Here is a 25,607-nt window from a genome sequence, read left to right as displayed (position 1 = left end):
AAACCCAAGGAGAAACATGCCAAGACACATAGTAATCAAACGGGCAAAAATTAAAGACAAAGAAAAATTATTAAAAGCAAAAAGGGAAAAACGACAAATAACATACAAGGGCACCCCCATAAGGTTAACAGCTGATTTCTCAGCAGAAACTCTACCAGCCAGGAGGCAGTGGCAGAATATATTTAAAGTGACAAAAGGGAAGAAGCTACAACCAAGACTACTCTACCTGGCAAGGATCTCATTCAGATTCGATGAAGAAATCAAAAGCCTTACAGACAAGCAAAAGTTAAGAGAATTCAGCACCACCAAACCAGCTTTACAACAAATGCTAAAGGAACTTCTTTAGGCAGGAAACACAAGAGAAGAAAAAGACCACAAAAACAATCCTAAAACAATTAAGAAAATGGTAATAGGAACATACATAGCGATAATTACCTTAAATGTGAATGGATTAAAGGCTCCAACCAAAAGACACAGGCTTGCTGAATGGACACAAAAACAAGACTCATATATATGCTGCCTACAAGCAACCCACTTCAGACCTAGGGACACATACAGATTGAAAGTGAGGGGATGGAAAAAGATATTCCATGCAAATGGAAATCAAAAGAAAGCTGGAGTAGCTATACTCATATCAGATAAAATAGACTTTAAAATAAAGAATGTTACAAGAGACAAGGAAGGACACTAAATAATGATCAAGGAATCAATCCAAGAAGAACATATAACAATTATAAATATATATGCACACAAAATAGGAGCTCCTCCATACAAAAGGCAAATGCTAACAGCTATAAAAGAGGAAATCAACAGTAATGCAATAATAATAGGGGACTTTACCACCTCACTTACACCAATGGACAGATCATCCAGACAGTAAAGTAATAAGGAAACACAAGCCTTAAGTGACACAATAGACCAGAGAGATTTAATTGATATTTATAGGACCTTCTGTCTGAAAACAGCAGATTACACTTTCTTCTCACATGCACATGGAATATTCTCCAGGACAGATCACATCTTGGGTCAGGATACATCACATCTTGGGTCACAAATCAAGCCTCAGTATATTTAAGAAAACTGAAATCATATCAAGCATCTTTTCTGATCACAACCCTATGAGATTAGAAATAAATTACAGGGAAAAAAACATAAAAAACACAAACACATGGAGGCTGAACAATACGTTACTAAATAACCAAGAGATCACTGAAGAAATCCAAGATGAAATCAAAAATATACCTGGAGACAAATGACAATGAAAACACCACGATCCAAAACCTATGGGGTGCAGCAAAAGCAGTTCTAAGAGGGAAGTTTATAGCTATACAAGCCTACCTCAGAAACAAGAAAAATCTCAAATAAACAATCTAACCGTACACCTCAAGGAACTAGAGAAAGAAGAACAAACAACCCAAAGTTAGTAGAAGGAAAGAAATCATAAAGATCAGAACAGAAATAAATGAAATAGAAACAAAGAAAACAGTAGCAAAGATCAATAAAACTAAAAGCTGTTTTTTGAGAAGATGAACAAAATTGATAAACCTTTAGCCAGACTCATCAAGAAAAAGAGGGAGAAGACTCAAATGAATAAAATTAGAAATTAAAAGGAAGTTACAATGGACACTGCAAAGAGTAGCCCCTGCTCGCCACAACTAGAGAAAGCCCGCACACAGCAACGAAGACCCAACACAGCCAAAAAATTAAAAAAAAAAAATTTAACAAAAAGAAATGAAAAAGGAGAAGTTAAAACGGACACTGAAGAAATACAAAGCATCATAAGAGGCTACTACAAGCAACTCTATGCCAATAAAATGGACAACCTGGAAGAAATGGACAAATTTTTATAAAGGTATAAACTTCCAAGACTGAACCAGGAAGAAAGAGAAAATATGAACAGACCAATCACAAGTAATGAAATTGAAACTGATTAAAAATCTTCCAACAAAAGTCCAGGACCAGATGGAAAGCTATACCATGTTCCTGGACTGGAAGAATCAATATTGTAAAAATGACTATACTATCCAAAGCAATCTACAGATTCAGTGCAATCCCTATCAAATTACCATGACATTTTTTTTTTTACAGAACTAAACAAAAAAATCTTAAAATTTGTATGGAGACAAAAAAGACCCCGAAGAGCCAAAGCAATCTTGAGCGAAAAAAAACGGAGCTGGAGGAATCAGACTCCCAGACTTCAGACTACAGTACAAAGCTGCAGTAATCAAGGCAATATGGTACTGGCACAAAAACAGAAATACAGATCAATGGAACAGGATAGAAATCCCATAGATAAACCCACGCTCCTATGGTCAACTAATCTATGACAAAGGAGGCAAGGATATACAATGGAGAAAAGATAGTCTCTTCAATAAGTGGTGCTGGGAAAACTGGACAGTTACACGTAAAAGAATGAAATTAGAACACTCCCTAACACCATACACAGGAATAAACTCAAACTGGATTAAAGACCTAAATGTAAGACCAGACACTCTAAAACTCTTAGAGGAAAACATAGGAAGAACATTCTTTGACATAAATCACAGCAAGACCTTTTTTGAATCACCTCCTACAGTAATGGAAATAAAAAACAAAATAGACAAATGGGAGCTAATGAAACTTAAAAGTTTTTGCACAGCAAAGGAAACCATAAACAAGACGAAAAGACAAACCTCAGAATGGGAGAAAATATTTGCTAATGAATCAATGGACAAAGGATTAATCTCCAAAATATATAAACAGCTCGTGAAGCTCATTATTAAAAAAACAAACAACCTAATCAAAAAATGGGCAGAAGACCTAAATAGACATTTCTCCAAAAAAGACATACAGATGGCCAAGTAGAACATGAAAAGCTGCTCAACCTCACTAATTATTAGAGAAATGCAAATCAGAACTACAATGAGGTATCACCTCACACGGGTTAGAATGGGCATCATCAGAAAATCTACAAACAATAAATGCTGGAGAGGGTGTGGAGAAAAGGGAACCCTCTTGCACTGTTGGTGGGAATGTAAATTGATACAGCCACTATAGAGTACAGTATGGAGGTTCCTTAAAAAACTAAAAATAAGAGTTACTCTATGATGCAGCAATCCCATTACTGGGCATATACTCAGAGAAAACCATAATTCAAAAAGACACATGCACCCCCATGTTCACTGCAGCACTATTTACTACAGTTAGGTCATGGAAGTGACCTAAATGCCCATCGACAGACAAATGGATAAAGAAGATGTGGTTCATGTATACATGAAATATTACTCAGTCATAAAAAGGAACAAAACTGGGTCATTTGTAGAGACGTGGATGGACCTAGAGACTGTCATACAGAGTGAAGTAAGTCAGAAAGAGAAAAACAAATATCGTATATTAATGCATATATTTGGAATCTGGAAAAATAGTACAGATGAACCGGTTTGAAAGGCAGAAATAGAGACATATATGCAGAGAACAAACACCAGCGGGGGAAAGTGGGGGGAGGGGTGATGGTGGTGTGATGAATTCGGAGACTGGGATTGACATCTATACACTAATATAAATAAAACATAACTAATAAAAACCTGCTATATAAAAAAAATAAAATTAAAAAAATTGTTTTATAAAGTATTAGTTAAATTATGGCATATTCAAACAGTATATCCATAGTGTGTATAGGACAGGTCCATTATTTTATACTTAAATTTTATAAGTTAGAATGGTTTAATATTTACAGAGAAGTTGTGAGAATAGTAAAGAGTTCCCATATACCTTTACATCCAGTTTCCTCTACTGGTAAAATCTTAGATTAGGATGGTTCATTTGTCACAATTAATGAACCAAACATTGAAACGATATTCAGATTTCCATAGTTTTTACTTAGTGTCCTTTTCCTGTTACAGGAGTACATCCAGGACACTACATTACATTTAGTTGTCATGTCTCCTTAGGCTCCTCTCGACTGTGACAGTTTCTCAGATTATTTTTTGGTTTTGATGACCCTGAAAGTTTTGAGGAGTACTGGCCAGGGATTTTGTAGACTGTCCCTCAATTGGGATTTGTCTAATTTTTTTCTCATGATTATACTGAGGTCATGGGTATTGGGAAGGAAGACCACAGAGGTCATTCTCATCACATCATAACAAGGGTACATGCTATCAACATAAACTTAACACTGTCACTGTTAATTTTGATCACCTGGCTGGGGTAGTGTTTGTCAGTTTTCTCCACTCTAACGTTACCTTTCTTGCCCCATATTCACAATGTTCTCTCTCTAAGGAAGTCACTGCGCACAGCCCATACTTAAGAAGTGGGAAGTTACGCTCCGCCTCCTTGAGGGTAGAGTAATACATAAATGATTTGGAATTATTCTGCATAGGAGATTTATCAATTCTTCTCTATTTATTCAATCATTTATGTGTATCAGTATGGACCCATGGGTATTTATTTTTATAATTTGTATAAAGTAAATGCATTGTGCGCTATTCCACATTTATAGCACAATCTAATACTGTATGATTAATTTTCTTGCTTCAATTCTTTCAGCTTTGACCGCTCGGAGCTCTTTCAGTTGGCTCCTGTGTCCCTGTGACATACCCCATCATTGTGTGTATATATTGTTAGCACTTCCTAATTTGGGCACCACAAAATACTCTAGGATCATCTTACATATTCCCCAGCCCTATAATAGCCATTTGTCCAAAAAGTCTTGGTTCCTTTTTTTGGAGAATGGTACTGGAAACAAGATCCGGGTGCTGGGTATGTTTGTTGCTACTGGAGTGTCATTGACTCTAGGTCCTCTCAGCTGAGAGAGCAAGAAAGTGGTGTGTGTGTTTACATGCATATCTACACCTGTGCATACATATACTATAAATACAGGTATCAACACATGTATGTACATACATGTATATAAATATATGCATGCCCATACATGTGTCTATATGTTTACACGTGTGTTTACACATATCTATCAATATTTCTACATGAATCCATCTATATCTATATTTGGCTAAACATTAATTCACACTGATATCACCAACTCTATACCACTGCCACCAGATACTTCCAGCCACCTCTCGTGTGTGTCTAACCTCTCACTCCAACAGTGAGAAACCTGCCTCCACCATCCAGCATCCACAAATTCATTAATTACAGTGTTTTCAGAATTGTTAACTCTTAGCTCCACTGCAAAAAAGAGTACAGTGCTTATGTAAAGTTTCTTTTACTTTTACAGTCTCCATCCATCATTTCCAAAGTTACTTAGGTCACCCTCTTCAGTGAGGTTATTTCATATACTTGTAATACTGTTAGATTCTTTCGTCAGTCTACATTCCATCTTGGGATCCCCTGACCTCTTAAATTTTTTTTTTAAATTTACAAACATTAAAATTCACTCTCTTTGTTGTAAAGTTCTATGCATTCTAACAAATGCATAGTGCATTTTAACAAATGCATGGTGTCATGTATCTACCATTACAGTCTCATACAGAATAGTTTCACTCCCCTAAAAATTCCCCGTGTTTCTCCTATTCAGCCCTCCTTTTCCCACAAACCTTTGGAAACCACTTATCTGTTTACCATCTGGATGGTTTTGCCTTTTTCAGATGTCATATAAATAGAATCATATCGTATGTATTGTACCTTGTTGACTATATTCTTTCAGTGAGCAATGTACACTTAAGACTCATCTATGTTTTTTCATGGCTTAGTAGCTCATTTCTTTTTATCACTAAATAATACCCCATTGTATATAGTTTGTTCATTCACCAGTGAAGGACATCTTACATGCTTCCAGTTTTTTGGTGATTGTGAATAAAGCTACTATCAACACTCACATGAAGATGTTTGTGGGATCACAGTTTTTCAATATCCTAGAAGTATGGATATTGACATTTAGCTGTTGGACATATGGTAAGAAATACCATACATAGCTCTGTAAGAAATTCAGGTCCACTTCTGTTCAGAAAAAGATTATATTTCTATGTATTTAGGCATAAAACATAAACAGCTGTGATGGGATTTATGACCAATTTTATTTATTTTTTACTCACTTCTGTATTTTCCCAGGATGTTTTTAAGTAATTCAAGCAAGCAGTACATTTATAATCAGGGGAAAATTAATTTAAAACGTACAATTAAGTAAGAGAGTAACAGGAGTAAACCAAATCCAATGGCTCTGTGTTGTTTATCTTGTTTCACTAGACCACCAGCTCCTGGCCAGCAGGGATTCTCTGATACGAGCTTACGCACTGTGACTGTTAAGGCATCACACGGCCTGTGAAGCATTTCACTGTAAAGAGATTCTCTGTTCTTTGTCTACAGCTGGTGTTTCCTGACATTCGTTTTAGGCTCTGTGTTATCTCAGACTCAGGAGAAGTAATGGAACCCTGGTCAGCATTTGGGAGACCCAGATTCCTGTCAGTGTGCCTGGACTCCACTTCTAATAAGGAACGTTCTGTTTTGTTTCTATTTTTATTTATTTTTAAATTTATAAAACCTCTTAGTTTCAGGTATACAGCTAAGTGATTCAGTGATGTGTGTGTGTGTGTATATATATATATATATATATACACACACACACACACACACATTCTTTTTTAGATTCTTTTCTATTATAGGTTATTATAAGATACCAAATATATTAATAGTTCCCTGTGCTATACAGCAGGTCCTTGAATTGTTTATCTATTTTATATATAGTAGTGTGTATATTTTAATCCCAAATCCTAATTTATCCCTCCTCCCCTTTTCCCCCTTGGTAACCATAAGTTTGTTTTCTATGTCTGTGAGTCTTTTTCTGTTTTCATTTGTATCATGTTTTTAGATTGCACATATAAGTGGTATCATGTGATACTTGTCTTTCTTCTGCCTTGTTTCTGAGACCAACCTTTAAACCTCATCTTCCAGTTTTAGTCACTAGATTCCTGTCTTGTTTCTGGTCTAAGTGCCCTCAACTGTACAAATCCATAACGTATTAAAAAAAAAAAAAAAAGGTTTGCCTCCAATCAAGCAAGCCCTCAAATAATCTACTTATGAGCAGATGTTTTGTCAGTAAATGAAAATCTGCAGTATAACATCACACTCTGACATGAACAAAAAAATGAAACCAGCTCATTAAGTTTTAGACAATATATCTGTCATTATCAGTTGTTTTAATTTTCAAAGAAGGAGGAACTTTGGCACCTATTATCATAGAGTAAATAAATTAGATCTATTGTGAATGTGAAGTAGGCAGTTACAATGGCATCTTCATGTATCTATTATAATGTTGACAAGCTAAACAATACATCCCCCCCTTTCAAAGAAGATGTATGAATTTTTTATGCCTGGTTATTTATTTCTATCTTTTCGGAATGACAGGTATAGAATCCATTGTCAAAATTACCAAGAACCTTTTAGAAACAAATCATGAGGCTGTTGAGTACTATACCTCTGTTAATACTAAGTGTTAATTACTCACAAATAAAGTCTATAAGAAGAGACACTACTCAAAGCCCAGACTCTTGGAAACATTACCACAGTTTTTGATATTCTCACCTCCAGGGCATAAATTATTAATTTTGGGTGAAGCTACCTCACTGAGTTTGCGAATCGATGAGTGAAACTTATATGCTTTGGTTTTATTTTTAGCATCACAGGGGAGATAAGAGAGAAATACGAACAACCTGCAGAAAAGGCACATGACTGTGTTATTGTTCTAGATACTCTAATCGGTGGTGAGCCTTAGGTGGCCCTCTCACTTGTCACTCATTTCCCCCACTCCACTGTTGTATCTGGGCCACTTGGGTAAAAAATACCCAGGCTAAAACAGCGAGACAAATAAATCCAATATCTAAAATGACCATGTGGATCAAACAGAATCAAGGTTTGAAGAGGGCTTCTTTCCATTGTCTATTTAAATATCATGGTATGGCTCTTGGAGAAGAGGCCAAAATTTTAAATATAAGGTATACCTTATACCTTAATATTTAAATATAAGGTATAATTTTAAATATAAGGTTTGTGTTTGCTGTACTTCCCAAAGTTAAACAGGGAAGGTTCTGGAGGATAAATAAGAAGCTATGCTTTACAGGGCAGAGGAGATCAAGGGTTACTATGTTCAGCAAATTTTAGAAAACACTTTGCATCCAAGGAAGGCATATTTAAAAGCAATCACATTTTGCAACAATGATGGGAAAAGGGAAGTCATTATCAACACCCTCAACCTTTAAATTAGATGAGCAGAGATCTGTTCTATTTATTCTGTAGCTGTAAACTGGCTAAAGAATGTGGCTATCTGTATACCAGAAATTAATGTGCTCGTTTGGAAAAAAACAGCTAAAACACACTAACTACCCAATGAACACTTCACAATGTGCTCCATCAGCCTCCCCATCCACTCACTATTCATGTCACGTCTCTGTGCTTGGCTCCCACTACCCCTTCTGCTTGAAATCCCTTTCCCCTCCTCATTTGGCAATGCAAACTGCTTTCGTTCAAGGCCCTGCTGCAGTGCTAGCTCTCTGTGAATCTCCTCAGATCTCCCAATCAGGGTCCACCATTCCATTCCCATTCTCCCAAAAGACTGCATTAGACCCTCTACTGGAGACATCCTGTGTACGTATCTGTCGCCCCTTGAGTTTCCTGAGTTACACTGGTGCCTCGTTAATCCTTTTTTTCCGTCAGCACCCAGACAATACTTAGCTGACAGTGAGAACTGAGTACACTGAAATAGGAATTTATTCAAGAGATATACTGTAAAAAAAACTAAAAATAGAGTTATCACATGATCCTGCAATCCACTCCTGGGCATGCATCCGGAGAAAACTATAATTCAAAAAGATACATGTACCCCAATGCTCATAGCAGCACAGCTTACAATAGCCAAGACATGGAAGCAACCTAAATGTCCCTCAACAGATGAATGGATAGAAAGAAGATGTGGTGTGTATACCCCCCCACACACACACAATGGAATATTACTCAGCCATAGAAAAGAATGAAACAATGCCATATGCAGCAACGTGGATGGACCTAGAGATTACCATATTAAGTGAAGTAGTCAGAAAAAAACAAATATCATATGATATCACTTATATGTGGAATCTAAATTCCACAAATGAATTTATTTTATAAAACAGAAATAGATTTACAGACATGAAAGACAAACTTATGGTTACCAAAGGGGAAAGGGGAGGAGAGAGACAAATCAGGAGTTTGGGATTAACATATACAAACTACTATTTATAAAATAAACAACAAAGACCTACTGTATAGCACAGGGAACTATATTCAATATCTTATAATAACTTATAATGGAAAAGAATCTGAAAAAATATATATACATGCATATATAACTCAATCACTTTGCTGTATACCTGAAACTAACACAACATTGCAAATTAACTATACGTCAACTTAAAAAATAGTTATGGGAAAAAAGAGAGATGCTGTACCAGGACCCTAACACCGTGTTCACCTGCATAAGGTCGTGTCAGTGTATTAGCATGGAAAAGAGAAAAAGCTATTTGAAATAGGGTTTCAGTCATGTTCTGCTATGCCTAGCTTTTGGGATGATTATAGTAGTTGCTCCAAAAACCACCTTCGATTCATTGATTTCTGTATCTGTTGGGTACAGGTATCCCCTGCTTTTTCAAAGTTCGCTTTACACCACTTTGCTTTTACAAAAGAATTAGTACCTGTTTTCGCTAACCGAAAGAAATGTGAAGAGGATTTTTGCTTTTAGGAAAGAAGGCAAAAAGCGAAAATAGCATTCAGTGTTTGTTCTGCAGGAGCCATTATAAAGGCAGTGCATTCCCCCAGCAGTGAGAGTGGCACTACCACGGCTCCTTCCCCAGAAACTACACTCAGCATCTCAGCATGAAGCTGCTGTACCTGTGAACTGTGTCTGTGCTTTACCTCAATTTATTTTGTGCATCCGTTAGCAAGACGTGTCCGAAGGTAATTGCTTCTTCACTTTGCACCATTCCAGGTTACAGGAACTTTCCTAGTAACACTACTTTCGGATAGCGGGGGGAACCTGTGTACACTTTAATATTGCCCTTTCTCCGAGAGAGAATGAAGTGTGCTATGATGATATATAAGTCTTTCTTCGAGGGGACTAGGTATTAACTCTTACTTAGAACCAGAAGAATGCTGTTCCTTAACTTTGTTTCCACCATGAAATAGCAACTAATCTCAGAAACGAATCTAAGTGGCCTTTTAACTAGTGACAACAATAACCACTATAATTCGTGTTGGACTTTATGTTTACAAAGCACTTTGTGGGTATTCTTTTATTCTCATAACATTCTGTTCCTGAATTAGGAACTCTGCTTCTGTTCAACACTTAAAATTTAGAGGGTTGATTCAACAAATCCCTCCTTCTTAGTGAATTAAACTCTACTCCTGTTCTACTCTAAAATAAACTACCACAGTGCCAGGAGAAACTGTAAGACCTTGAATGTGCCTGGCTCAAGTAACACAAAAATACTAGTTGGATGAAGAATGTTTTCCAAGATCAGTGAAGAGACAGAATTCTTCCCTCCTGTTCCATCTGTGCTGCAACAAAAGAGAAAGATGCTGCCAGAACTAAAGCTCACATGCGCTGTTTTTCTCCCCAGAAACTAAACGGTTCTGGTCAGGTAGCTCGTGTCTGAGATCCTGATGCTGTTTCTCTAATTATCTGGAAGAACCCGAGGCTGGTGCCCATGTCCTATGCATGCGAGAACAGGAAATGAGAATGAGACCACTGAGTTAAAAGCAGGGAATCTTGGGGATGAGTCTTGGGCTAAAGTGATGTTTATGAAGCTGCTCTAGGAAGAGGTTTCTCTTGTCTAAAACAGATGCTCTCAGGAGCATCTTCACCCCCTATCTTCACCTTGGTTTGGGAACCCTCAACCCAAACCAAACCAGAATGTCTGCAAACCAGGAAGTAACTCCTTCAAGTCCAAATCCCACTTCTTCCCACCTCCACAATTCATTCCAGCCCCAGCCTGAGCTCAAATCCAACCTGCACCTTGAAGGAGGGAGGGGAGGGGAAAGGAGGTGCTTTGTAGAGCTTGATCCTTTGTCTGTAATATCAGCTTTACCCTTGTCAGTTTATTTTACCTTATTCTCAAGAGTGCTAGGAATGTATAAATGACTTGGGAAACTGGGACGATTCAAAGTCATGGTCTTTTGCATTATCTGGTTTCCAAAAATAATTACTTGACCTTCCATGTGAGACGAGCACTCAAAGATAAACAGTCACTCCTAAGATCACCAAGAACAACCTTTAAACCAAAAAGTCAGTTTGCTATTATATTAGTTGCTCTGCAGAGTCATAGGATAAGTAAACACGGTCGTATCTGTTAAAAAGAGTTTAAATTGACCCTTAAGAGGGTTCCTCATTAGAGAATACCTGGACGGGAATTATATATCTTAGCATAATAAACATTATTGAGTCAAAGTTTACAATGTTCATTCATATGACTTGTTCCTCACCGGCATATTCTAGAAAGAGTGATATGGTGACTGTAGTCTTGAGCACTTAGCTTTCCTACTGACCTACAGGTAATGAGTGAAATTGCAGACTGTTCTCTGGTTTGTTTCAGGCTGTCAATCACTCCAATGCTTTGGAGAACATTAGCCCCCCTCCAGGGGACTGCTTCAACCACAGCACATTCCGTGGGTCAGAATCACTTCCCAGTTTTCACCAGCTGAATGCCACTGCTCCAAAGAGAGCTCTGGTAGGTTGCTGGAAATTTTCCTCTTATCAAAGATGTCTCCTAATCTCTAAGTCTTCATTTCTGCAACTGGATGTCCTGACATTTACTGGAAATGTAATGTACCGGAGATAGGTATAGGAGCTCTCACAAACTCAACAGGCGGGAAGAGGGTGCACCTAGAGCTTGATTCATTCTCCTTTTCCACTAAAGCCCATTAGAATGCTCTATTTCTTATCTTGTCACTTGATTGTCCTCAGGAATTGGTGAGTTAGACAAGCATGTTTCAACTCAGTCTTCAACTCTCTGGATAATACTAAAATCAAAAGCTCACCCAACCATGATACGTCTCATTTGACAGAAAAGTGCCTTCTCATTTATACAAAGATATCTGGAAATAGTGAGTCAAAAACTATTATAATACGTGTAAATCTAGGAAATACATACAAAACCCCAAACTCAAACCCCAAACCCCCCCAAAACAAAAAACCAGCATCAAATGATTCATTAACTCCTAAGGGAGGACAGCTTAAGAATGACAAATGTTAATCAAGGAAAAAATGACAATGTCTTAGCGTGTAGTGAGAGGGAGCACTTCAAAACTATGTCTTTTATTTGTCTTTGGAGAGGGAAGGGGACTGAATAGTGCCAAGACTGGAGTAATTTACCCTTAAATTACTTATATGCAGAACTATTAACCTACATAAAATGAAGCTGGATGATCCTTGAGCTTCCTTGAGCTCCTTGAGCTTGCCTGCTGTTAATCAGATATCAGAGAATGGTGAAAACCTGAGGGTATTTAAGATAATGAGAAAATGACAATCCTACTTACATTACAGATCCCCAAGTATGCAAGTAGTTACTGGAGTTTTTTTATTATTATCCCCTTTAAAAATAAATTTTAAATCACACAAATAATATACTCATATTTTCCTTAAAAAATTAAAATTTTAAAATATTTTTATAAGGATTAAAAATCCCCTAACCACCACACCCAATCTAACTCCACTGTTGACAACAGCCAACATCTATCTGCATTTTCTATGCCAGAAACTGTGCTAAGAGTTTACAGGAATATCTTTTTAATTTTCACAAATTCCTGCTACAGTGGGTTCAATTATTATCCCCATTTTGCAGAAGAGGAAACTGCGGCATGGCACACTTATGTCCCCCATTAACTCAGGTGTCCACTCTTTTTTTTTTTTTTTTTTTTTTTGCGGTACGCGGGCCTCTCCCGCCGCGGAGCACAGGCCCCAGACGCACAGGCCCAGCGGCCACGGCCCACGCGACCAGCCGCTCTGCGGCATGCCGGATCCTCCCGGACCCGGGCACGAACCTACGTCCCCTGCATCGGCAGGCGGACTCCCAACCACTGCGCCACCAGGGAAGCCCCAGGTGCCCACTCTTAGTAGTTAGGGACACATCCATCCAGGCTTTTCTATGGATCCCTGTACATTTATGAGTACTCATAGCACATGTAGGGTGTTGCTGTTTTGTTTCATTAAAAAACCTTAAATGGTATCATACTATACATATCCAATCTACAATTTGCATTTCTCCCTGACAGTTCATCAATTCTAACTCATTCTTTTTAATTGCTGTCTAGTATACTACAGCTGTAGCATTCTCCTAGTGACAAGCATGAAGGTTATTTTTGATTTTTCACTTATAGAAACAATGCTGTAGTGAAAGCCTTGTGCAAGCTTTCTCATTCACAAGGGCAGCTGCTTGGGTGGATATCAAGATATGGAAGTGCTGGGTGATGCTGAGTGCATGTTTAAATTTTAATAGATACTGCTAAATTGTCCTCCAAGATATGTACCACTAGTATGTAAATACATATTTTCCTATTACCATGCCAAAATCTGATATTATCAATCTTCAAATTTTTGCCAAGCTAAGGAATCATGTTTTAATATGCATTTCCCTGATTACAATAAACGTTGTGTTAGGCAACACCATCTGGACTGGTAATTAAATGATAAAGTGAGTTAAAGTAGGGCAACATAAAAAAATGTATATATACATTAAGCGTATTATTTATTTTAAAATACATAGATGTGCATTCCCCCTCCCATCTTTTGACACAGGAACAAGGCTTCTCAAGTAAGGGATCACTGACTGGGGCTCTACATATACTTTCTGCATTAACCACATCCTTATAATATACATCTAAGATTCCCTGGTTTGGTTTCTTAAGTGAAGTGAGAACGTAAAAGCCTTGTGAAATAATCTGAGTTCAGAATTTAATCTAATTTAACCGTAAGTTTTTAGTAATTGGCTTCATCAAGATTTTCCAAGCATTTAATTTAATTTTCACAAAAACAGCTCTTTCCACACTTGTGTTTCATTGGTTTATATATTACCTAACTAAATTACATAATTACAATGACATTCATCCAGTATAAGCAGGTTTGGAAACCATCGCACTGGCGCTTGGAAAACACACATTTAACTGAGAGAGCAAAAGCACAGAGGTATTCTAGAGAGTAGCCCACCAGCCATTCTGTGAGCCCACCCTAGACTGAAGTCAGCCTCTTTCAGAGGGGTTTGGGAGAGTCTTCTAACGCAGGAGGTTGGGTAAGAGAGTAGCCACTGTACTAGTGATGTGGAACATCTTTTCATATGCTTATTACCCAATATCCTCTACTGTGAACCATCTGTTCATTTCATTTACCTATTTTTCTAGTGGATTAGCCTTTTCTTAATTATTTACAAGTGTTCTTTAGAAATCCCAGTACTAATCCTTTGTCTTTTATGTCATAAATATTTTCTCCCAGGATGTTGCCTATCTATTAACTACTTTTCTGTAGTTATTCTGTCTTGCAGAAGTACTTAATTTTGATCTAACGAAATAAACTATTTTTCTTTCTTTTTTAAATATATTTATTTATTTATTTTTGGCTGCATTGGGTCTTCGTTGCTGAGTGTGGGCTTTCTCTAGTTGCGGTGAGTGGAGACAACTCTTCGTTGCGATGCGTGGGTTTCTCATTGCAGTGGCTTCTCTTGTTGTGGAGCACGGGCTCTAGGGCGTGGGCTTCAGTAGTAGTGGCACATGGGCTCAGGAGTTGTGGCTCGTGGGCTCTAGAGCGCAGGCTCAGAAGTTCTGGCGCATGGGCTTAGCTGCTCTGCGGCATGTGGGATCTTCCTGGACCAGGGCTCGAACCCATGTCCCCTGCATTGGCAGGTGGATTCTTAACCACTGCGCCACCAGGGAAGTCCCACTATTTTTCTTTCTTCATAGCTTTTGCTTTCTATGTCTTAAGAAAGCCTCCCCTGCTTTGCTAAGATTCTAAACATATTCTCCTATGTTTTCTTCTAATACTTCAATAATTTTATAATTCCCAGATTCCAGATGAGGAACTTGAAGTTCAGAAGTTTCAGATATTTGACGAAAATTATAAAGCTAGAAATAACCCGGGATCCATATTGATATATATTTATATATAATCTCCAAAGCCAATGCTACTACTTTATACTACTTTCCTGAAGAAGGAATTAAAGTCTGAGAGAAGTAAAGTGAAATACATGGATGTCCAACAGTGGTAAAAATTGGATGAATGCACATGTTTGTACTGAGTACATAAATGGTTGACATATAAATGACTCATCAACAGCCAAAGAAAACCAGCACAACCTCTTCCACCCACAGAAACTGTGGTCAATAGAATTTAGATGTCCCAAGTGACTGGACATCTCAATACTATTGAGCAACTACCAGGTACAAAATAATAGTTGGACCTCGAGGTCCAACTTCTCTTATTCATACATTCCTCCATCCACATTCAAGCAAACAAAAATATACTGAACAACTAGCATGTCCCAGGTAACAAGCGCCACACATTCATAGATGTGGACTTTGCTAGACTCCTTCGCATGGATAGTCCGCAAGTTCCTAAAGCTTTGCTTGCTCAAAACCAACCTCTGCATTCGCAATGTACCTTGAGTTGGGGTCATTTAGGTCACATGCCTTCTATCTGCTACCAGAAAGTGAGCCCACTAGGGTGATGAGATTTACATTATGCTCCTCTGCATCCCCCAGAGCACAGAGCCCAAGGCCCTGACAGTACAGGGGTTCTGTTACTGCAGTTCCTACACTGTCGTGTGATGGACGCTTCACTTCCTCTCTTGTGGACCACATTTGATCTTTTAAGGGTGGGCAAGAATGAGTAATGAATAATGAATGAATGAACACTTTGTATTCTCATCAAACAGAGCCTTCTTAGTGATTTTACCTTTTCACTGAGGTCACTATTTATTCTCACCACTACCGGTCATCTTTCCAGGTGTCACAGTCTTGTTATTACCATTATCTCCTGAGTCCTCTGTCTTCCTTTAATACCTATAATAAGCTGTCAAATCTTGTTGCTTCTATTGCAATCTTGCTAAACCTTTTCTATTCTCCCTGCCACTACCTTGGTTCAGGTTCACTATCTCTTGCAAAAACTATTATGAATGAGCTCCCACCCAGGCTCCCCATCCTACTCCATAGTACACCTGCTGATTCCACATAAACTTTCCTGAATCATAATCTCATTCTGACAACCCCTAGCTTAAAAACTTCAAAGGCTCCCATTAATCCACTGAATTGATTTTGGACCTCTCAGCTGGACATCAAAGCTCTGTGTATGACCCCATCTACATTTTGCCTCTAATTTCCCGCTGCTCTCCTACTGATGTCTTCTCCTGACCCCTCCCGCTCCCCAATCAAACAGGACCATGTGCTTTTTATTAAATACGTGTTAGGTTTTCCATCTCTGTTACTTCAGCCTGGGGCACTCTCCCTCATTCCATCCTTTGAGGCCCATTGTAAACACCAGCTCTTTCATCCAGTAGGTCCCGATGCCACAACAGACAAGATATCTGCCTTCTTTGATATCGGCAGCTCTTTGTGTTGTCTTCTTGGAATCAATCTTGTTTTATTTATCTAACCTTGCTTTATTTATAGTCATTTGGTACATACTTTGTTTACTGCAATACAAGCGCCTTGTGGTAAGAGTCAGTGGTTTCCTTATTTTTGTGTTTATCTGCAGAGTTTGGGACACAGCCTTGTACACAGAGGCACCCAGTAAGCTACTGGTTGACCTGAACAGTTCCCTCAACTTTACTGTAAGCTCCTTAAGGACAGTGACTTTAAGTACACAGTGTCTCTCAACCCAGGTAAGGGCCTTGTGCATAACAGGTACTCAAAACATACTTGTTTAAGTAATTTCATGGTTCCAGAGCAAGATTTTTCAAAACAGATGTAACACTGGCATTAACCTAAAACATTCACTTAAATTTCTCTCACCAATTACCGTAAAAGAAAAAGAAAAGGAACACTGACTCCAATGTTCATTATTCTTTCCTTTCGTTTTATGTGATAATGCCTAACTCTTATTAGGTGCTTATCACGTACCACGCACTGCACTCAAAGTTTTACAACAATCACCTCGTGTAATCCTCCCAAGAGCACCATGATGCACTGTCTTTTTCCCCAGTGGATGGGCAGGAGGTTTAGAGAAGTGAAGTAACTTGATCCTGCAATGAGTAAGTGGCAGAGCTGAGATCTGAATCCAGGCAGTTTCTGCCTCCAAAAACCCATGGTTGTCACCATCATGCCATATGCCTTGGTTATGTTTGCCAACCCTCTTAATTTCAACAGTTTGCGTAAAAAAAACATCTTTTAAAAAGTACTTCAAGCCACATCTTAAAATCATTCTTTGAAACATAAGAACATCTTGACTCTCAGATTATTTTAATGGACGTAAAAATAAAGAATTGTTAAGGCTATCTCATCCACCTTCCAATGTAAGCTTCAAATTTAGGAGGCTGTTTTCTCAAATGGTATGCATGGTTAGTACTTGATTATGCATCCCCCCAAATGGAGGTGACAAAGGTAACATACTTCCAAATAACTGAAAATCATTTAATTTTGGAACGCAGTCTAGAAATTTCAGAACCAAAAATAACCATTTAGTCCTCATTCTCCCTGTAAGTCTTCATATACTTGAAAACTCCTCTTGGTGGCCTGGACTCTGATTTGCTGGCAGAGTAAAGGGGTGTAGGGTTGACATAGATAATCCATGAGTAAATAGGCCAGAATTTCTCTCTTTTTGAATCTCCATTCAGTCTGCATGGAAACAGTAGCACCAATTCTGACCACAGTGCTGAAAAAGAATACACTAGCATCAAGGAACTGATAGACTGTGAATCTGAGAGAGAAGGAAAAACGCTGTACTGGCCCTAAATACGATGAGAGCAACACTGAGGAAAAACTCACAAGCTGTAAGATAAAAGTCATTGCCTTCCTTAGGATTTCAGAGATACAAGCATGTGAAGTAGAGATGGACACTAGTAGTTACATCTAAGAAAGAGCCACCAGCGGACTGGTCACGAAAGTCTCTTTAGCCTCCAATGGAAATACTATTACTAAAGATGAGATTCATAACTTAAGATGAAATTATATCAAGCAAGGACAAACTCTGTTCAATAAAATACAGTAGAAAACTGACTACTGATGTTTCAACTACTCAGATCTTCTATTTATCTATTCAAAGCAAAAAAAAAATTCATGTAAAAAGTCTGATAATATTAACTTCACTATTTAGTCATAGCTACCTTTTCTGGATTTAAGTATTGATGTTAAAATATACCACAGGTATGATGAACCTCTGTGACTTAAGGGATACCTTAAAATCCAAATCCCATTTATAAAGCAAAATTTTATCAGAGTATTTTTCACTCCTTTAAAATGATCTAAAATACTCAGTTGTTGATACTTGAGTTTTTCAAGTTGTAGATCATATGTTCAGAAAAGAATAGAGGAAAAAGAGTGAGACTGTTATGTTCATTAGTGTATCATGGAAAAATGACAGCCTTAAATACTCATGAGCACTGGTGAATATTCTGCTGACTCCCTCTGCTGTAGCAGAAATCAGAAAAACAAAGCACATAACGGAAAAAGGAGTTTAAGTCAAGTGAAAATATTTTATGACATTGCAAACTTCTTAAAAATACATTCACTCAAACATGAAAAAAATAGCAAGCAATTAATCCCAAAGCAAAAGAGAAAAACAATTCTGCTCCAACATAACTGAATAAATGCATATTCTTAACAATCTGTAATCTCTTAAGAAATCAGCTAATATGATAACTTACTGTTTGTTTAAGAGTTGGAATATTAAGGTGGAACATGTATATTGATTTGTATTAGAGAAAGAGGTTCCTAATTATCTGTTTCAGATCATTAGAATTCTCACGTTAACTCAAAACCCACAATACCTTAACAGCGCGAATGTGAAGTACAAATTTGATAAAGACCTGCCTTCAAAGTACCTTATTTTCCTTTGAAAGGCAACTTCCTTAACAACACTACGAGAATAATGAAACTTAGCCATTCACTGTGATCTGGACACGAGTTAAAGGATGCAGAGAAAAAGAAAAAAGGTAATGCCCCCACCCCCATAAAACTCATTCCTACTTTATGCTTTTTCCTTTAAATTTAACCATTCTGAAATGCTAATAATTTTGCTACATTTCCCCTGAAACATTCTCTATGAAGACTAAAGAAGGGCTTGTTCAGAAACAAACAGGATACAGGAGTACTGGTACAGCTTCCAGGCAAGCTATAAATAGCAACGGCATTTTCAAGAAATCTCATGCCAGTGTGTAAGCTGCAGTTTAAACATGCAGTGAGGATTTTATTATAATGCTGTCACCAAAATTCATTGTTACACGAGAAATTCAATGCTTACCAAGTTTTCTTGGTTCCTGGCTGCTATTTTTTGCTCCTCTTCTGCCCCATTTTTCATGTATTTGACCTCTTCCACCGGTTTGATCCTATACTCATCTGAGTGCCAAAAAAGAAAAGACATTTTATAACTTTTTTCACAATGGGAGAAAAGTGTCAGTAAGAAAAGTCCAACAGCATAATTTGTTAGAGCCCTTTCCCTGCGGCCTTTCTATGTGGTTCATTTGAAACCATCTGGAAGAAGCTTCACCAGCCTCTTTTTATGAGGCGCTCTCCTCTGTCTACTGGGCAAAGCTCAGCACCACGAAGGCAGCTAATGAAAGTGGCACTGCCTGGTCCTTTCACAGAGAGCAGATGGTGGCAGCAGAAACGGAGGTTATTCCATATCTAAAGCCTATTCGGAATTTATACGCATTAGGGCATATCGCATAATGGTTTAAGGAGATTTTTCTCCTTGAGAATATTCGTTCAAAATGCCTGTGGCAGCAACGTTATGCAGTATGTTCACACCTGAATTTCTTTCTTTTGGAAAAACAAAGTAAGACTGAAGAGCTTAACTGATCAACAAATAGATATAAACAATTGGAAACTGAAATTTTCCTGTTGGTGATCCCCATATTAAATGTGGAACAGTCTGCAACGATTTCATAGGATTCATACAGACTTTAATCTCTCTGTAAAGTCACACACATGAAGAGCCATAATATCACACGGCTCTAACTGGTAGGTATATCTATCACTCAAGGCGGGACAGTATAGTGGACCATGGACGGGACCTGGACTTTGCAACAGCCAGAGAGAGAGTACAACAAACTCCAATATCAAAACACATCATAGAACAAACTTGGGAAAACTTGCAGTTAAAGTTCCTCTCCAGGGTAGAGGTTTGGTGATGCCAATGATGACATTTTCACCAGATTTCTGTCAATAGGAAATGACTTGGGCACACTAAGGTCAAAAACAGGTGTGACTTTGAGTCACCTTTAGTCCAGTGTGTAGGAAAAATCCCAGACATTATGGAATTAGAAAATTTCATCAACCAACAAACTGATGATTGCCTAGCATATGACATGGAATAATGTCTATAAAAGGCTACCTAATAGACAGATGTCTATCACTAGGAAGTTGCAATATATTTTCTTATTGCCTGTGGTTAATTTGCTACAATGACTATATGCTTATATAATTTCTTGCCTTACTATTTATAATACCATTTCCTATATAGTTTCAGGTTTCCTCATACCATCCCTTAACACGCTACCCCCAAAGATGTTTGTTACAGTTAATATTTCTTCAAGTAATTATGCTGTTCCAATGTTTCTCAAAATTATCATCCTTATGAAAGTAATACATTTGCATATATCTGAATAAAGACTCCATGTTCACAGCTGAGCCAATTGTTTTTTCCATCTGACAATTCAAGGTAGTTATTGATTCTGCTTCTTTCTAAAGAAATTAGAAAGACTGGTATGAGGTTACAGTAATGAGTCCTTTAGGAATACCACGTCCTAAATGTATTAAGTTAATCAATGGGTTCTGATCCACAATTACAAAATACAGAATTTCACATTCCAATTTGGTACTCAGAAGAGGAAAAAATAGGAGAAAATTAATAAATTTGGCACATTTAATTAAGGATTATTTACTCAGAAGTTGGAAAAGCACTTGTTAATTGAAAAAGAAAAGATACTGCCTAATTATGCCTCCCATACAATTAAACAGAGACAAAAAATAAAGGAAAAAAATAATAGCTAAAGATGGGTCTCCCTAACTTCAGTTTGGAACATTAATATTTATAAATGATGGTTCACTGGGATAATTACTAACATTTAACTGATCTAAATTGTGATCTTAATTACTTACAGTGAGTCTCTAGTTATTTAAATATAAACACACATACATACATTATTTGTTTTAAACACAATTCCAGTGGACTCTATCATTTTGTCTAGAGGACACAAAACCTCACATGATGAGATGGCGAACGCATAACATTTTAGGACCTAAGCAGAACCTTCTGAAAGAGCCTTCCAAAAGACGGTCCTTTGCCTGCAGCACAGCAAAAGGTTTCGTCTAGAGGAGACCCACCCTTGCCTTGCCCGCTGTCCTCTCCCACCCCTAAGCCACAGCCCACAGTAGACACTCTCTAAACAGCTGAGTGATATTCAATCTTCATTCTCTTTTTATCCCTACAGGAAACACAGCTGAATTCAAAGTATCAATAGTAGACAAACTATTAATATTTTTCTAATACTTTTCTTCAATGAAGAAAAGCTGCTGGCCACATGTCTTTCAAAGCAGTGTTATCCCACATACAGACTTTTTATAATATCACCAATTTAGAAAGAGGATAGGTTTTAGCGTGTCATTAACAAACACGCCTGGCTAGCCAATGCTGTCTTTGTGGAACACGCTATGACTGGATAAAAAAGAAAAACAAACAGCCACGACTGCAAAGCCAGACCTATCATTATTACTTACATAACACACTGCACAGAATCCATCGTGGTATGAAACAAAAAAGCCAGCAAGACCCTTAGATAAACCACAATTTGTATAAAGCAAATACTTAAAAACGGTCTGTCAAGTCTCTCAAAGGCTGGTGCTGGGGATGAAGATGCCCATCTGGGAACAGACAACTCGCCAACCAACGTGTCACACATTTCCATGGCGATGCAGCCGTCAGGAACGGCACTCTGTGTGGACCAATGGAGCATTTCGGGTTATGGCAGTGACACAACCACTACGGAAATCCATTTTTCCTTTTGGTGAGGGCACAGGGGAATCCGTGTGGGACTTTAGCCCCTTCATCAGATCACACACTGGAGGCAACTGCAAGTAGCAGAGCCACTGTTACAAGCCAGAGAGCCCCGCCCGGCAACAGAACCACCTGCCAACTTAATTAAGAGGAGCCACGAGCAGACTGTCTTCCTCTGGCTCCCTCACACCTGTTCACAATTTTTCTTTTCTTCCTGTTGATCTTGTCAGGTGGCTTCTTAAAATGCACGTCAGGAGCTGTAGGCTAACACCCGGTTTCGAACCTGCTCCCCTTTCTCCCTATGTAAACAGTTGCAGGCTGTGCCAGTCAAAATAGATCTGGGGTAAAAGCACTGCTGTGGTGATATTTTTAGCATTTTATTCCTCAGATTCCATCAGAAAGGGCTACACTTTCTGTGGCAGCTCTATCATGCTAAAGACACACTGTTGCCCACCAAATCTCTGCGCCTCACGTTTGACGTAAAGTGCCTCATATATACATATATAAAATTAGGTTTTTAGAACTAGAAGGTGATCAGTTGGTTGGACTTGCTTCAGATGTTATGGAATCATCCCCATTTTCAGGATCCTGTCAATTCTTCCATTGTCAACAACTCACTGGCCCCTATCCTGTCCTCCCAAGTTTTGCAGATGGAAGATCTGCTACAAGGTTACATTCATAAACAACGGAACTGACTTCAAAATGAGTGAATTAGAAGATGAGTGCCGGAGTGAGTTCATAATGCCATAACTATTAAAAGGTTAACAATTCTCATAAAAGTACATATTAGATGGGGAAGGAGGAAGACAGGCAAGAGTTCTAGAAATGCTACTCTTTGAGGTAGGAAGGGATCTTTTTTTTTTTTTTTGCGGTACGCGGGCGTCTCACCGCTGCGGCCTCTTCCGTCGCGGAGCACAGGTTCCGGACGCGCAGGCCCAGCGGCCATGGCTCACGGGCCCAGCCGCTCCGCGGCACGTGGGATCTTCCCGGATCGGGGCACGAACACGCGTCCCCTGCATCAGCAGGCGGACTCCCAACCACTGTGCCACCAGGGAAGCCCGTAGGAAGGGATCTTACAGTTCTTTCCTAGAACGGTGAAATTCGTATCTATTGATACTTTCACACTCAAGTCTTCTTCTGATCAATGACATATGTACCAGAATGAATCTTTCCCAGGACTGTTCCGATTTCAAAAACTCTGCGCTAATGTCCTCATACCAAAACAATCCAACATCTGGGCATCTTCACTGGATTGCTTCATCATCCAAATTTTGCGTGAAGATTCTCTAGTAGACTTATTATTATTATATGCTCAGGAAAATATGAGGACTTGGAACAAGAGGTAAAAGAAGTATTTATAAAAATAAACACACCAGGGCTTCCCTGGTGGCGCAGTGGTTAAGAGTCCGCCTGCCGATGCAGGGGACACGGGTGCGAGCCCCGGTCTGGGAAGATCCCACATGCCGCGGAGCGGCTGGGCCCGTGAGCCATGGCCGCTGGGCCTGCGCGTCTGGAGCCTGTGCTCCTCAACGGGAGAGGCCACAACAGTGAGAGGCCCGTGTACCGCAAAAAAAATAAATAAACAAACCAATTAAAAGACTAAACTATTCTGCATTTTAGTGTAAACTCACTTCCCTTGGGTTTCTCCCACCGAACATCCTGTCCCCCATGCTAACTAAATTCAAGTCCCCAAATCCTGGTACGACTTCAAATTCTTGCCTAGGATCTTTATTTCTTTACTTGGTGAGGTATTTTTCAAGAGGTGAGTATTCACGGTGGCTAAGAGCTTAGCCTCTAGAGCTTGAATGACTAGCCATATGGCCTTGGGCAACTTACTCATGCTTTCTGTGCCTTGGTTTCTTCATTTGTAAAATGGGAATATTTATAGTACCTAATCTCACACATAGAGTCACATGAATTAATATATGAATACACTTAAAACAGTGCCTAGCCCATAATAAATGCTCAATAAAATGTTGGTTGCTGTTTTAGAAAAACTGTGCTGGTTCTGCAGGGAACACTATCTCTAATGCACAAAATCCATCAAGGTGTAAAAACAAAAAGCATAATGTAAACATCAAAAATTAATTTAACTGAAAATTCTGACTTAACTATGCTAACAAATAAAGTGAGAAGGGAATATTATCATCCAGGATAAGCCTTTAGCATTTTTTAACTAAATGCATGTAGTGCTTTAATTAAAATAAAACATAATTTTAAAAGAACAATAAATAACTTTTATGACAGGAAAAAGAAAAGCGATCATTATTTGAGTGAAACCAGGGTTACAAGAAAATAATGTTCCTCTATCTTCCTTTATATCGTAACTCAATTATTGCCATTGGCACAGCTCCTAGTCTCGGCCTTCCTTGAGGGCACAAGAGTGAATGCGTGAGGTTCAGCAGAGTCTGAGAACCTTCCATGGGCTGGGCTCTGTTTTAAGCAATGGAGGGGGTGTGGAGGGGGGAGACAGTGCCCGGGGAAAACCACTGTCTTGGGGGGAGGCTTATGCTCTGAGAACCCTTCTGCTCCTGGAGCACGTTCCTCAGGCTAGACTGACCGCACAAGTAGGCTGACCCTGTTCCACTCCGCCACAGTCCACCAAGACAGACTAACTCTGGAAAACCTTATGCACAAAGTAGAGACTCAGCTGAAGGACCTCACAGACCAGTATCAGTTCTCTGAGTCAGGCAGTCCCTTCACGATAATTACTATATCCTCACTTGCAGAAAGTGATTTCGCCCTTTCCAATGTAATAGTTATCATTAAGCAATTTCTAGGGTAATTATGAACTGCTCGTTCTAAATGTTTTGAATATTTCTAAAATAAGGCTTTGGTGCATTTAACACAAAATGCTCTCAGTTTTTCTCAGAGTGTGTCTCAAATCAACCTAATAAAGGAAAACTAATTTCAAAATAGGATTGTCTAATACATGAAGTGCTCATGGCCTAAAAATATAAACTGTTAAAAAATAACAAGCAGGGAAATTATGTTCTCAGACTTCATATTTGTGGAAGATTAAACCCTGGCCACTGGGTTTCCACTAGGGGAATTAGGAAGATTGTACATATTTGTACATATCCCCCTTTATGATATCTCATAATTGAAAACTGTTAATATCACTAAGAGGGCAAGTTTCATATGTCTACTGTATGCTTATTCACTAGTGAAACCTAATGCTTGGATATATTTGAAAATCAGAGATAGCTAAAACATATAGTCTTGCTTCACTCATGTAAAACTCATTTCAGCACACCCTCACTAATAAGGGGTATTATGCTTTTTAAAAATATGCAATGAATTGAAGGGTGAAAATGGTATCTAATTTTTATTTTAGTTTGATGTTTCAAAATTTACTAGTGATACTGAATACTTCCCCCTGTTTTGATCATTCATGTGTGCCCTTTGTGATATATCTCTTCATATCCTTTGCCTCTTTTCTCTAATTGGAGTT

The 25,607-nt window shown here is 38.4% G+C and overlaps 1 protein-coding gene across 3 annotated transcripts in view; it reads right to left on the bottom strand.

The window, feature by feature from the left end:
• Window positions 1-25,607, bottom strand: part of C2H1orf21 (chromosome 2 C1orf21 homolog) — a 247,367-nt gene that overhangs the window by 115,509 nt on the left and 106,251 nt on the right. For all 3 annotated transcript variants that reach the window (XM_067728901.1, XM_067728900.1, XM_067728902.1), the window contains exon 3: window positions 19,400-19,494. In XM_067728901.1, the coding sequence (XP_067585002.1) occupies window positions 19,400-19,494 (95 nt within the window). The remainder of the gene's footprint in view (window positions 1-19,399; window positions 19,495-25,607) is intronic.

This window comes from Pseudorca crassidens, chromosome 2 (assembly GCF_039906515.1).
Source record: "Pseudorca crassidens isolate mPseCra1 chromosome 2, mPseCra1.hap1, whole genome shotgun sequence".
NCBI classification, from domain to species: Eukaryota; Metazoa; Chordata; class Mammalia; order Artiodactyla; family Delphinidae; genus Pseudorca; species Pseudorca crassidens.
Note: the sequence above shows the minus strand (reverse complement) of the source record. Positions and strands in the feature narration are given on the sequence as shown.